The sequence below is a fragment of the Podarcis tiliguerta genome (assembly GCF_965153285.1).
Source record: "Podarcis tiliguerta genome assembly, chromosome: 16".
Classification (NCBI taxonomy): domain Eukaryota; kingdom Metazoa; phylum Chordata; class Lepidosauria; order Squamata; family Lacertidae; genus Podarcis; species Podarcis tiliguerta.
In genome coordinates this window covers 23,826,736-23,841,498 of record NC_139549.1, presented here as the reverse complement: position 1 = coordinate 23,841,498, position 14,763 = coordinate 23,826,736, and the positions used below count along the sequence as shown (strand labels likewise).

Below are 14,763 nucleotides of genomic sequence, written 5' to 3'. Positions count from 1 at the left end.
TTTTGTTTTCAGCACTAGGAGCGTTTGATTGTTTATTCAGATGAGAGACTAGCAAGACGGCAAAGGGTGGGGTGGGGGTGGGGAGACGCTAAAAAGGTGCTTGGGCATCATCATCACCACAACCTCCCTGACTCGCATAGCCACATCTCACGCTGATCGTCAAACTTCTGCACATGTACAAAGGGCAAAAAGAGAGAGCTGAGTGCAGGGCTCTCGAGAAGAGGCAGAACGTCAGCCGAGGGGAACAGGGAGGCAGGAATTCTGAAGTTGGCATGCAACACACACGCACACAGAAAAATCTCCCATCCCCTCTGCAGAGATCTTCTTCCCAGCACCTCTACGTTTTCCCCAAAGCTGAAGACTGGGTCCCAGTTGCTCTCCAACATCCCCCCACCTCACCCCACACCCCTGCCCTCCTTGCCGGTTCCCAATTTCTAGGCGATTAATGCCGTCGTTTCAGAAGCGTTGAAAACACAACTCGGGTCGGGAGGGGTTCGATTCCACAAAGAGAGGGGCAGGCCTGGAGGGGTTTGGGGTGTTTTTTGTTTCTTTGTTGGTCCCAATGAAATCTCACCACCGCTTCTGGGATGGGGGGCGGGGAGGAGGAGGTGGGTTCGGGAGGGAAGGGGCAGAAAAGAGACGGGGGGGGGGGGCAGCAGCAGCAGAGCATGGAGGAGACTTCAGTTCTTCAGGATGGTTTCGTAGGCCTGGAAAACGTGCTGGGCCACTTCAGGAGCCCGACACTTCAGAGACAGCTGCAGGAGAAAAGGAGGAAGAGGGAAATATATGTATTTATTTATGTATACCTCTCTTTCTCTCCCTCTGAACGCAGAAGTGCAGAGTTTCTTACTAGGCCAGCAGTGTTAGTAAACTGGAGCATATTTAATCCAGGAGACGGGGGGAGAGGAAAAAAATAAAAGACGACATGCTCAGAGATTAAAAGGAGGACGGTTATGCCAAGTTATCAGTGGGTGGAAAAGAGAGCGGCAGCTGCAGTTTTAGCTCAAGGCGGCCTTTTCCAGATTGGAAGTTTCCCCTCCCGTCCTTCCCCTGAAACAAATGTCACAACTGCACCGTATAATCAAAGCACCGCTTTACCGCTTTAAACAGTCATGGCTCCACCCACCCGAGGATCCTGGGAGTTGTAGTTCATTAAGAGATGTTAGGAGAGAGCTTTACAGTTCCCCTCGCAGTGCTACAATCCCCAGAGTGGTCAATCCCTCTTTCCAGGCATCTCTGTGAATTGTAGCTCCGTGAGCAGAACTATAGGTCTTCTCCTAACATCTCTCGGTGCGCTTAACCAACTACAACTCCCAGGGTTCTGCGGGGCTGGGGGGGCATTGCTGTTAAAAGTGGTACCACAGTGCTTTAAATGAATATTGTGGGCACAGACAATCCCTCCCTCTATCAAAGGCGCTGATGTCAGCAAGGGACTCAGTCAGGGATGATGGGACTTGCAAGTCCAGCGTCATCGGGAAGCTGCCAGGTCGGTGGAACTGCTCTAACCACTACACCAGCTTGTCTCTCTGGGGTTTTTAGAGACAGCACTGGTCCAGCTTGTGTTAATAACTTGGGAAAGGGAGGGGTACCCATTAGGGTGGTTCATTAAAAACTTTTTTTTTTTTAAATGCCAGCTCCAACTGTCTTATCTTACTACACTAGGGATTATATAGCTATACAGTGGTGCCTCGCAAGACGAAAAGAATCCGTTCCACGAGTCTTTTCGTCTTGCGGTTTTTTTGTCTTGCGGTTTTTTCGTCTTGCGAAGCAAGCCCATTAGCGGATTAGCACTATTAGCGCTATTGGCAGTTTAAGGGCTATTAACGGCTATTAAAGGCTTAAGGGATTAGTGGTTTAGCTGCTAAAAGGCTATTAGCAGCTTAGTGCTTCAGAAAAAGGGGTTGGGGAGCGGAAAAAAACCTCAAAAATTTTCATCATTTTCGTCTTGCGAAGCAAGCCCATAGGGAAATTCGTCTTGCGAAGCGCCTCTGAAAACGGAAAACCCTTTCATCTTGTGGGTTTTCCGTCTTGCGAGGCATTCGTCTTGCGGGGCACCACTGTATCAGTTAATATCTTGACCCTGCTCCACTGAATTGAAATTTCAGCCTTCACAACATAGGAAAACAGCCAAGTAAACAGGTGTTTTCGTGGAGGAGGGTCAAGATATTAACTGATGTGCATGAAATTTCAGATATAGCTATATAATCCCTAGCGTGGTAAGATAAGACCTTTGGAGCAGGCATTTTCAAAAAAAAGTTTTTTATGAACCGCCCTAGTACCCACTGAAAGGGCAGGTGAGCCTTGCCACACAAGGTGAAGGGAGAAACTCTGGTTCTGAGCAAGGTATTATTTCAGTGACAGTGAAACCTGCAGCCACCTGCTGAACTACAACTCCCATCATCCCTGACCATTGTGGACATGGTTGCTGATGCTGATGGGAGTCCCACAACATCTGGATTAACACCCATTCCCACCCCTCCATCACCAGTGTCGCTCTTCTGAAGTCTCCCCCCCCCACCCACCGCTGGCACGATCTGTTATTTGTTAGGATGGTGCTTGCTTGGTGGTGCAGCACTGCCAAAAAGAACATCAGGCGCAAGCTGGCAGGGGGAGGGGCTGGAATAAAATGGCAGGGGGTGAAGTGGAGAGTAAGCAGCTGGAGTCAGAAGATTTCTTTTTTAAAAAAAATAAAATGAAAAGCACACAAATATTCTGCTAACCTCCAAATCCTGAAAGATCAGGGAGGAGCGGGCCCATGGGGAGGGCGGATGGACATGGAAAAACAAAAACATACACATACAAATAGATTAAATTGTCACCCCAAATGTGGGGGGGAAGAATGTTTCATAACCAAAACAGGAAGGAAAAACAAGAGCACGCCACCAGTTCTATCCAATGGGCCAGGGAAGCAGGTGCTTATGTTTTTGGTAATCATGTCTCATTTCAGATGTATGGAAAGCGTGGGGCTTCAACAACAGGCCCTTCTCTAGAGACCCCAAGTAATAGGGCGGACCAGAGACTTCTTGGTGGCGGCACCCTGACTATGGAATGCTCTCCCCAATGAGGTTTGCGTTTTAAGAAATTCACAAGCTTTTTAACCTGGCCAATTCCTCCTCCCTCATCTAATTATTTGTTGTTGTTTTTTGAGGCTGCTTTCTTAGGCACCGTGCAAAAATTAGAAATTCCACAGGCCTGATGCCAGCAGTCAGCCAGATCAGGCGCTTGTGGGCCCTGAAGGCGTGTGTTTGATAAGGGGTGGTGTGGCCGGGTCAGGATGGAGAGGGACACTTGGCCAGTGCCCAACCCAGCTGACTACTTGCACCAGGACTGGGGTATGACTTATCTTACTATAGAATAAGACTGCAAGGTTTTCATCACTTTGTTCTTGTTGGCTGTTTTCCAATGTTCTAAAGGGGGGCGGAAAGGTCACTCTGTGAAAATGGAGTTTCATAAGGTGGGAAGGGAAGATCTAAGGTGCTGTCTGTGGGGTGAGCAGGTGGGCAATGATTTTTGCACCACACCCAGCAAATTTTAAAAGCACCTGTTAATATCACAGATTCATCTATGCCTAAAACAATGATAGAACTACCGTATTTTTCGCTCTATAAGACGCACCAGACCACAAGACGCACCTAGTTTTTGGAGGAGGAAAACAAGAAAAAAAATATTCTGAATCTCAGAAGCCAGAACAGCAAGAGAGATCACTGCGCAGTGAAAGCAGCAATCCCTCTTGCTGTTCTGGCTTCTGGGATAGCTGCACAGCCTGCATTCGCTCCATAAGACACACACACATTTCCCCTTACTTTTTAGGAGAGAAAAAGTGAGTCTTATAGAGCAAAAAATACGGTATACAGAGAACCTCTGCAAAGAGCAGGGAGGTGCACAAGAAGGGCCATACCGTGAAGTTACTGCTCCCAGGTTGGATCCGCAGCTCTGCCAGGACCCAGATGCCATTGGTCAGCTTGAGGGACTGGTACAGCATGTCTTGGCCTTCAACATTCCTCTTTGCAATGGTGAAGATGTTGCTTCCTTGAAGCTTGCTGCTAACTGCATCTGTGGGACCAGATACAAACACACACACACACGCAAATAAATTGTGGCGCTATTGCACATGCACACAAAACTGAATGGGCACCAGCTTCAGTTTGCCTGAGGCTTCCAGCTCTCAGATGAAAAGAAAGAATCAAGTTCCTAGTTCTTATGTTTGCAGAAGAACACTGCTGCTGGCTGTCGGTGTAGATAATACTGAGAGATATGGACCAATGAGTCTGACTCAGTATAAGGAGCTTCCTAGGAAAATTAAATTTAGTCAGTGCATTTCCATCCTGCTTTTCCCCCTCTTAAGGAGCTCAAGGTAATGCACGTTCTTCTCCTCCCCTTCTTTAATACACACAACGACCCTGTGAGGGAGGTTAGGCTAAGAGGTAGTGACTGGCTCAAGCTAACCCAAGTGAGATCCATGGCCAAGTGGGGATTTGAACCCTGGCCTCCCAGGCCCTAGTCTGGCACTCTAACCGCTACACCGCAATGGGTAATGTAACGGCACTGCCCCACCAAACTCAGTCAGCCCCCACCTGCAAGCCTTCCTACTTAACCACCAGTCAAGGGCATGGGAGTGTCTTACTCCTCCTAAGTCTCGATGCTGTCCCTATAGAACTCAGAAGGGAGGAGGACAGAGGAGAAACTAAGAATGAGTTGGCTCTGCATGTTACTGGCTTTGGCGCCACCTACTATGTGGGTGGCACATGGTCTAAACCGCAGAGCCTAGGGCTTGTTGATCAGAAGACTGGTGGTTCGAATCCCCGTGACGGGGTGAGCTCCTGTTGCTTGGTCCCAGCTCCTACCAACCTAGCAGTTCGAAAGCACGTCAAAGTGCAAGTAGATAAACAGGTACCACTCCGGCAGGAAGGTAAACGGCGTTTCCGTGCGCTGCTGTGGTTCGCCAGAAGCGGCTTAGTCATGCTGGCCACATGACCCAGAAGCTGGCTCCCTCAGCCAATAAAGCGAGATGAGCGCAGCAACCCCAGAGCTGTCTGCGACTGGACCTAACAATCAGTGGTCCCTTTTACTGTTGGGCTCCCTGCCTTCTGCCCTACTGGTCCCAAAGGGCACCGGTTGTCACAGGTCAAAAGGCTCTCTACTGGAGAGTCTCTACTGCTGGGTCCATACAAGTGGAAGCGGCAACCTGCCCTAGCTCCTTAGTACAACAGCACACCAGTTTACAAATTCCAGCTTGCCGTCGCCGTTATGTGCCTAGGAACCACAGCGAAGCTGGCCTGAGCTCTCTAGAGAACAGGAGGGCATATAAGCACATGGTCAGCAGCTATTCTAGATCAGACAGCTCTCTTCTCACCTGCACCAAGAGGGCAGTCTTTGATCTGGAACTGTGCTTCATTCTCGTTGGGGATGTCCTTCCAGGTAGCCAGGAACATTTGTCGCTCTGGAGGAGGGAGAAGCAGAAGAAGAAGAAGAGTTTGGATTTGATATCCCGCTTTATCACTACCCGAAGGAGTCTCAAAGCGGCTAACAATCTCCTTTCCCTTCCTCCCTCACAACAAACACACTGTGAGGTGAGTGGGGCTGAGAAACTTCAGAAAAGTGTGACTGGCCCAAGGTCACCCAGCAGCTGCATGTGGAGGAGCAGAGACGCGAACCCGGTTCACCAGATTACGAGACTACCGCTCTTAACCACTACACCACACTGGCTCTCCAGTGTGGGTTGGATGTGGGGGGAAGAGGGGGAAGCCTTTCCAGAAGAGGGTCCCTCCTTTAAAGCGACGCAGGAGTCACCTCTCCTAAGAAACCTGGGTCCGCAACTGCTTTTATCACCAGCCTCTTCCCCAGGTCTAGTACTCCAGAGTGTAGAATGGCAGGTGCTTCTATCTTTATGGTGGTCTTCAAGACTCACTTGGGGTCCAGCATAAGGAAGGTGTTGGAAGCCTCGGGGCAGATGAACGGAAACACTTCCTCCAACCAGCATCAAGTTAAAACTATGGAATTTGCCCCCAGAAGTGGTGCAACCAATTCTCTGACAGCTTTAAAGGGGGATTAGTCAAATTCATGGAGGGTAGGAGCTGTCCATGGTTATGTTCATGGCTCTGCTGTCCAGAGGCTGTGCAGGGAATCACAAGGGGAGGGTGTGTGGATGTTGCACTCAGGTCCTGCTTGTGGGGTTCTCATTGAGGCATCCAGTTGGGTCACTGTGAGAACAGGATGCTGGACTGGATAGGCCCCCTTTGGTCAGATCCAGCCACTAGGTTCTTGCTGGGTTCTTATGGAACTCCAGGCTCAGACTGTCACTCTGCTCTGAAGCTTGCTGAACTGATCTAGGGGAATCAACCCCACTCTCTGTGGCACATGAAGACTTGGGCCACCTTCACACCACAACATTTGAAGCCTATTCTGAACAGTCATGGCCTCCCCCAGCCCCTGAGAAACCTGGGAGTTGTAGTTTGTTAAGGGTGCTGAGAGAGTTGATAGGAGGCCCCTGTTTCCCTCCCAGAGCTACGATTCTCAGAGTGATTTAACCATCAACAGATTGGTTTCAACTAGGGCCAGGGCCTTTTCAGCCCTGGCCCTGACGTGAACGCTCTGTCACAAGAGACTAGGGCCCTGCAGAACTTTACATCTTTCCGCAGGGCCTCCAAGACACAGCTGTTCCACATGGCCTTTGGTTTGGATTCGGTCTGACCCTTATGTTTCCCTCCCCTTATGGTCTTGATTTATCAGCTACTTTAAAATGAGGCTGCATTTTAAATTGCACTTTAACCTGTATTTTAAATTGTGTTTTTTTTCTCCCCCCCCCCCTTTCCCCCTATTATGTTTTTACTGTGACTTTATTGGTGTTAGCTGCCCTGAGCCTGGCTATGGCTGAGGAGGGCGGGGTATAAATAAAATTTATTATTATTCCTGAGGAACTCTGGGAAGTGTAGTTCTGGGAGGGGAATAGGGAGTCTTTCCTAACAACACCAAACTACAGCTCCCAGAATTCTCTGGGGCAATCCCAAGAGGGTATAAAGTAGTATTGCAGTGCTTAAAACACATGGTGTGGATGCGGCCAAAAATGCTACTCCTGGAGGAGGAACCCAAGTTTTTTTCATCCTTCCAGCTTCAGGGTCTTCCCGTCTTCTGCATCCCAGACTCTCGCCAACCTACCCATTTTCCCGTCTTCCACAAAGAGGATGTGCAGAGGGTAGAGGGTGCTGAAGTAGAACACATCTATGTTGTTCTTCACGGCCACCTGGAACCAAACAGAGAAGCAGGGTGGGGAAGAAGAAGATAAAATTCTCTGGCTAGGCGGGGACCCACCAACAGACATTCCAGAGCTGGGCTAGAAACGCAAGCTGCAATTCTGCAGGAGCACAGAACAGAACTTTGTTTCAGAATACTACTCAAGTTTCTAGCCCTTAAGATGTGTTCCAAAGCGTTACGGACAAAGCCTGCCAAAACAGAAGCCGGTGCCTTGCAAAGGCTTGCATAAACGTGCACGCACGTGCGTGTGTAAAAGCTTCCACTGATTTTCCATAGAACTGTACAGAACCACAAACATAAATACTTGCCAAATTGCAAGTACCGTATTTTTTGCTCTATAAGACTCACTTTTTCCCTCCTTAAAAAGTAAGGGGAAATGGAGCGAATGCAGGCTGCGCAGCTATCCCAGAAGCCAGAACAGCAAGAGGGATTGCTGCTTTCACTGCGCAGCGATCCCTCTTGCTGTTCTGGCTTCTGAGATTCAGAATATTTTTCTTTTTGTTTTCCTCCAAAAACTAGAGGAAACTAGTCTTGTGGTCTGGTGCGTCTTATAGAGCGAAAAATACGGCATATCACCTACAATTCCAGGCATCTGCTTGGCCACTGTGAGAAGATGATGCTGGGCTAGGACAGGCCCCTGAAAGATCCAGCAGGCTTTTCTTATGTTCTTGCAATAACGTCGCATGTGGATCACCCTGCCACATTGTTGTGTGGGTTGATGATGGGCAAAACGAAAGGGGGGGGGGGTCCTTTTATTTATCAATGTGACTGATGCGTGGCTCTCCAGAGCTCCAGACAAGAGCGTTTCCCTTGGGCCAGTCACAATGTCTCAGCCTGACCTACCTGACAGGGTTGTTGTGAGTATAAAACGGGGAGACACCTGCCACCTTGAGCTCGCTGGAGGGAAAGGTGTGATACAAATGGCCAGATCTAAAAATACTAGAGGAAATGTATTATTTCTCTGCCAGATTTCTTCCTCTTTTGTTTTTGCCTGCACAAATATTAGGATTCCCTTCAATAGGGAGAACAAATTGTCCTGAACCACTGGAGCTCTGTCTTCATTATTTCCTTGCTGCGTTTTGTCCTGAGATTGTTTCTGATTTCTTACAGACAGAAGCTCTGGAAAGTGGCCCTCAAGTGACAAACAAAAGCTGTGTTGTTGTTTTACAGCTTCTGGAGTCTCCGACGATCCTTAGATGTTGGATCACTCCAAGTTTGCCACTGTTAATGGTTTTTCTTTTTAACATTGTTAACTGCCTTGAATGACCTTTTGTGCAATAGGCAGGAATTTTTATTTTTTTCAATATTTCCCCTTGGGATTAAAACGAGGATATAGAGATGACTTTTTTAAAGTTTAATTCTACTGACGTTTAATTGTGTTTTTTTATAAAATGATTGCTTCCCCCCCCCCCAATGTTTTTCGCAGTTTCTATTTTCGTTGTAAGCTGCCTTGAATCCCTGTGACGGGAAAAGGCGGGATATAAATAAACAGAATAGAATAGAATAGAAATGATAAATAGATACCCAATGATAAATAGATGTCCAGTTCAGCATTGTCTGCACTAACAGCCAGGGAGTTCAGGCAGGGGTCTCTCTCACAGTCCTACCTGGAAATGCCATTGGGGGTTGGCATTTTCTATAGGCATAGCAGATGCTCTCCCACTAAGCTGCAGACCACATTAAGATTCTTGTCCATGTGGTTAAAAAAACTAGAGCTGAGTTAAACAGCTACCCAATATTGAATCGGACCATGGGTCCGTCCAGTTCAGTATTGTTTGCACTGACTGCCAGCAGCTCTCTCCTGGGTTTTACACAGGGAGGTCTCTCTCCCAGCCCAGGCTGCAGATGCTGGGGACTGAAGCTGGAACATGACCGGGGACTTCCTTCTGCATGCAGAGCAGGGGCTCTGCCGCTGAACTACGGCCTCCACACCACACGACCTGCTGCTGGCCCCACGCCACCTTGGCTCACCTGGAGGTTGTTCAGGGGGTCCATCTTCATGACCGAGCCGACCGTGTTGAGGGGAAGGGAGATCTCCACGCTCTGGTTCGGAGCAAGGGGGGCGTGGACCTGGAGGGGTGCGGCGGGGGCCAGGCCGAAGCTGAAAGGGAACAGCCAGTTAGAAGGGGAGGGCCCCCGGTGTGGCAAGACCACCTGGAAGAATTTTACCTTTATGATTTCTATATAATCATATATCCATATATAACCATATATCCTAATGATGATTTTTATATATCCCTGTATCCTAATGATGTTCAAATCACTAAGGCTTCAGCAGAGCTAAAAGTGCTTAAATCTTAAAAATCCAAAAGTTGCCTTCTGCCCTATTTCTTTCTCTGCCCTGCTATTGTGCTTGACGGAAACAATAAATCTGATGTGTTAGCATTTTCTATAGGGAACCTTCTCCAGACAGCTTCTCAGGCTCTCAAGATGGGGCTGAGTTAGGGAACAGGAAAAAGCAGTCAGCCACAATGCAATGTTCTAAGTCTAAGATGGTGGGGGTTATTCAGGTTTCAACGGCCAAATAGGTTTCTTTTCCTCTTTATTGCTGAAAATTAGGGTAAAGGGCAAATTGACGCACCATCTGAGAAAAGCAGAAGTATTCTTTACATGGGCAGAGGAAGAGCTGGTTTGATTAGTTTGATTTTTGCTGCAACATACGAATATGTCATGTTTTATGCTGTTTGTACTCAGGTATAAAAACCCAATGCACAGGGGCTTTGGCGCCCAGACTCTGGAAACTATTCCACTGGGTCTTTATTGCTCAGCAATAAACTTTGCCTTCTTTATCTCCACTGCTGCGTCTGTCGATTCTTGGACACATTTTGAGTGGGCAACAGGTATTCCTTTTTTACTTGCAACACCGGGGGTTGCAAGGGATACGGACGAGGAAAGACAGCAAGATGCAACCAGCGGCGGCAGCAGCAGCAACAGGCTTTCTTTTCTTTTCATTTTTTCACATCATAAAAATAAAAACCTTTATTGATAGTATGAACGTTTAAGGTTTAATGCTGCCAGCTATAAAAACGGTAAAAAGACTTCTGCTTCAGACATTTGACTTTACAAACATACAGATGTTAATGACAATTAATATTAAATTATGAAGTCTGAACTTCATTAAATTCCCATTAGCCAGTGACAAACCTCTCTAGCAACACACGATTCAGAGAAGGTTAAACATTATATTCCCATACACACGTCTTAAAATACTAACCCTAGAAGTCTCACTGGATTAGCTGGAACCATTTTAACAGTTGTGCTTTGTTTAATCTCAGAAGACAGGCTACTAGCAAAAATACATCTTTCCTCTTGCATTCTCCCTTCCTATAATCCATTGTTGAATACAGTACTCAGTGCATTTCCTAATAAAATTATTGTATATAAATCTCTATCATATCGTAAAGAAAGGATACAAGTTAGTGTAAACACAAGGAAATATTTAAAGGGATGCTACAAAACCCTCCTGTTTAAGAGACACTGGAAAGAAACTAGCAACAGGCTTTCTTTGGCAAAGGAGTTTAGATGCCGGGTCACTCTCTGTCAGGGAGGCAGGAAACTGACAAGAGTGTGAGGGGTACATAAGAAGCTGCCTTATAGACTGGGTCAGATGCATTGGTCCATATCACTAAGTATTGCCTACACTGACTGGTAGCAGCTCTCCAGGGCTCCAGGCAAGGGACACTTCCAGCCCTGCCTGGAGTTGCTGGGGTCTGAACCTGGGAACGTCCGCTCGCCAAGCACATGCCCTGCAACCAAGTTGCGTCTCTTCCAAATCGGCCGGCACAGGAATTAGTAAATGGCACGGACAAATCATACAACCGAATGCAAAATGCAAGAAACAATAAGGATCCAATTCAATATCCTACTGCCTCTAGCACAGTGCATTACAAAAGGCAAAAATAATAAATAAATTCCCCCTTAAGTCAGTGTTTCCCAAACTGATTTTTTTTTTGGACTACAGTTCCCATCATTCCTGACCACTGGGTCCCAGTAGCTAGGGATGATGGGAGTTGTAGTCAAAAAATAAATAAATAGCTGGAGACCCAAGTTTGGGAATTGCTGCCTTAAGCGGTTTGCCAAGAACTTCAGCAATTTTCAAATGTTCCGTCAGGGACTGCTATCCCTGGCCATGCTACTGGCGGGCGCAGTTCAATCTGTGGCCCTGCCCAGTTTTGACTCTGGCCCCACCCACCACTGCCAGTGGCCCCCGGAAGGTCATATATGAGGGTATGCGGCTCTTGGGCTGGAAAGAATATTCCCCGCCCCGTCCTAGCTGGTTAAGCCTCTTCAGTCAACTTCTTAGAGGGCGAGGTTGGTTCATCAAACCAGCCATTCAGTGACACAAGGATCATCACAAGAGGCTCCCTGGCTATGGCGCCCCCTCTGTATGGGAGGACTCCTTGTGGGGGTGGGGAGAGAAGGCCACACTGAAACACAGCACAGGAAGGGAAGAGGCGGCGGCTTTTACCTGTTCCGGTTGAACTGGATGGCGAAGTCAGACATGACTTGCAGGGCCTTGTTGGAGAGCACGAGGTCCATGGAGATGGAGCCCACTTGCCGGCTGAAGGTACCTGAAATCTCCAAACCCTTGGCCTTCACAGCCGGGAGCCAGACCTGAAATGGTGCAAGGCGACATTAGTTGATGCATTGGGGGTAGATTCTTTCATTGCACATATAGCAGGGCCATCGTTTGCAATGAAGCCACCGTCACAAGCCTGGAAAATCGGGAACTCTACTTGACAATCAAGGAACACTTACCGTATTTTTCGTTTCATAAGACACACTTTTTTCCTCTTAAAATCTAAGGGGAAATGTCTGTGCATCTTATGGAGCAAACGTGTGGTCCCTGGGGCTTGGGGGGGGGGGAACCCGGGCTTCCCCCGCCAGCCCCGACAAGTTCTGGGAGCAGTGGGAAGGCTGCTCCTTTCGCTGAAGCCTTTCCTTTCGCCTCTCCTTTCACCGAAGCCAGGAGAATCCTGCTGTCCTGGCTTCAGCAAAAGGGATGAAGCCTCTGGAGTGCAGCGGGAACTTCTGCCGCGCTCCGGAGGCTTCGGGTTGCCTTCACTGAAGGCGAAGGCAATGTGGGAGAGGAAGAGCTGCGTAGCGCCCCTTCAGCGAAGCGGCAGGAGAAACAGAGCCCCTTCCATTTCTCCTGCCGCTTCACTGAAGGGGCGCTGCGCAGAGAAGGGGAGAATTTTTTTTTCTTGTTCTCCCCCTCTAAAACAAGGTGTGTCCTATGGTCGGGTGCGTCCTATAAAGCGAAAAATACGGTAATATTATTATTTATCTGTGAAAATACAACTTTTATTCCCACTTTTTCCCTTTCATTACCTCTGTTATTTAACCCGTATGTGACTTGTTTTACAGTTTCTCTTTTTCATCTGTTGTTATAATTGCTCTCTTTTATATACAGTCGTACCTTAGAAGCCGAACGCCTTGGCACTCAAACGTTTTGGCTCGCAAACGCCACAAACCCAGAAGTGAGTGTTCCGGTTTGCGAATGTTCTTTGGAACCCAAACGTCTGGCGCGGCTTCCAATTGGCTGCAGGAGCTTCCTGAAGCCAATCGGAAATGGCGCCTTGGTTTCCGAATGTTTTGGAAGTCGAACAGTCGGATTCTGTTCAACTTCTGAGGTACAACTGTATGTTATAAAATGAAAAACAAAAAAATCCTAACAAGAACCTTCCCCTCTACCCAAATGTTGGAGTTCGATCCGGACTAAGTCAGTTGCACTTTGAAATCATGTGAATTTCAACTGGAACGATGTCAAGACTAAGGGCAGTGTTCAGTTTTACAGAGAAAAGACCCGCTGAAACTAATGAACACGATGGTGTTAGTTGCAATGGGTCTACTGTGAGTAAAACTAAGTTGCACAAGCACTCTTTAATTTTCCCCACCGATTCCAATGGGACACCCAAGTGCAGCAAACTTAGCCGGGGCCCAATCCATTCTTTTTATAGCTTACACTTCTACAGGATGGGTCCTCAACATTGTAAAAAGGTAAAGGTACCCCTGCCCGTACGGGCCAGTCTTGACAGACTCTAGGGTTGTGCGCCCATCTCACTCAAGAGGCCGGGGGCCAGCGCTGTCCGGAGACACTTCCGGGTCACGTGGCCAGCGTGACATCGCTGCTCTGGCGAGCCAGCGCAGCACACGGAAACGCCGTTTACCTTCCTGCCAGTAAGCGGTCCCTATTTATCTACTTGCACCCGGGAGTGCTTTCGAACTGCTAGGTTGGCAGGCACTGGGACCGAACAACGGGAGCGCACCCCGCCGCGGGGATTTGAACCGCCGACCTTTCGATTGGCAAGCCCTAGGCACTGAGGCTTTAACCCACAGCGCCACCCGCGTCCCTCCTCAACATTGAGGAGCTTGCAATTTTATAATTTGACATGAGGATTAGTAACACAACCCCACTGACTGCTCAGAGTATGGCTGACATTGGATAGCACCTCATCCCTCTCAACTGTAAGTCTACTTAGGAGGGCTTGGTTTTTTAAACTACTCTACAGTGCTTAGCACTTTTTGACGCAATAAATAATAACAATAATCTGTGGATTTTGCTGCTGATGGGGGAACTAGTGAATGCAGAAGTTACATAACCCCACACTAGTCTAGGGATGGGGAATATGTAGTCCTCCAATTCCCATCAGCTCCAACCACCATGGTCAATAATCAGGGATGATGACCAAATGGTAGGGCCGGCCCCAACAGCGTATGAGAGAACCTGATACTCACTGGGAGCTCCAGGAGAGCCTCAGACCAGGTCAGGGATGGGGGATATCTGTGGCCTCCAGAAGCTGTTGGACTACAGTTCCCATTATTCTTCACCACGGGTCATGCGGCTTGGGGGAGCTGATGGGAGCTGGAGTCCAACAACATCTGGAGGGTCACAGACGTTCCCCATCCCTTCTCTAGTCCAATGCACTCATGGAGCACCTAGGGAGCTCAGGCCTTCTCATTCCCTGTTGTGGCCGGCCCTACCATTGGGTCTAGCCAAAGCAAAGAAGCCCATTACCCACAGAGAGGTGCTAGGCATCTTACAAGCAATGGTATTGGGAGCCACTTGGCCCCCGGCACTCCTCGGGGGCCAGTGCTACTCACCGTTTTGGGAGCTACGTAGGACCCGGACAATGTTCCCACGCCGCCGGCCAGGTCGAAGAGGTCTCCCAAGCCCCCGCCCAGGGGCGCTCCCAAGTTGGAGGGCATGACCGCGCTGGGCGCTGCAAAACTGGGGCCTCCCATCTGCAGGGAGACAAAGACACCAAGATGTTACAAGTTCACAGAGGCAACTCCAAAGGCAGTGGGGGGGGGGGGGGGCGAGACATGTGCCTACAGGAGGTGGCTTAAGAGTAGGGAGCAGAGGAGCAAGAGACATTACACAGAGCTGCAGCAGTTGGCACCCCTTCGGGAAGGGCCACTTCGTGACTTACAAGAAGAGGCAAATGCACAAGCTTTTATAGAAATCTGCCTAATATTGAATCAGACCATTGGTCCATCTACCTCCAGCCT

At 48.5% G+C, this 14,763-nt stretch overlaps 1 protein-coding gene across 4 annotated transcripts in view; it reads right to left on the bottom strand.

The window, feature by feature from the left end:
* The window catches only part of AP1B1 (adaptor related protein complex 1 subunit beta 1), a 53,091-nt gene continuing 38,328 nt past the window's right edge, over positions 1-14,763 (bottom strand). For 2 of the 4 annotated variants that reach the window (XM_083417603.1, XM_083417602.1), the window contains 7 exons: positions 14,356-14,496; positions 11,720-11,865; positions 9,223-9,352; positions 7,156-7,240; positions 5,354-5,440; positions 3,899-4,053; positions 1-755 (listed from right to left, as the gene is read on the bottom strand). In XM_083417603.1, coding sequence (XP_083273729.1) covers positions 681-755; positions 3,899-4,053; positions 5,354-5,440; positions 7,156-7,240; positions 9,223-9,352; positions 11,720-11,865; positions 14,356-14,496 — 819 coding nt within the window. In that variant the 3' untranslated portion in view covers positions 1-680. Of the gene's footprint in view, positions 1,454-2,432; positions 3,586-3,845; positions 4,054-5,353; positions 5,441-7,155; positions 7,241-9,222; positions 9,353-11,719; positions 11,866-14,355; positions 14,497-14,763 lie in introns of all 4 variants that reach the window. The other 2 variants (XR_014505969.1, XR_014505970.1) reach the window with 2 other exon arrangements.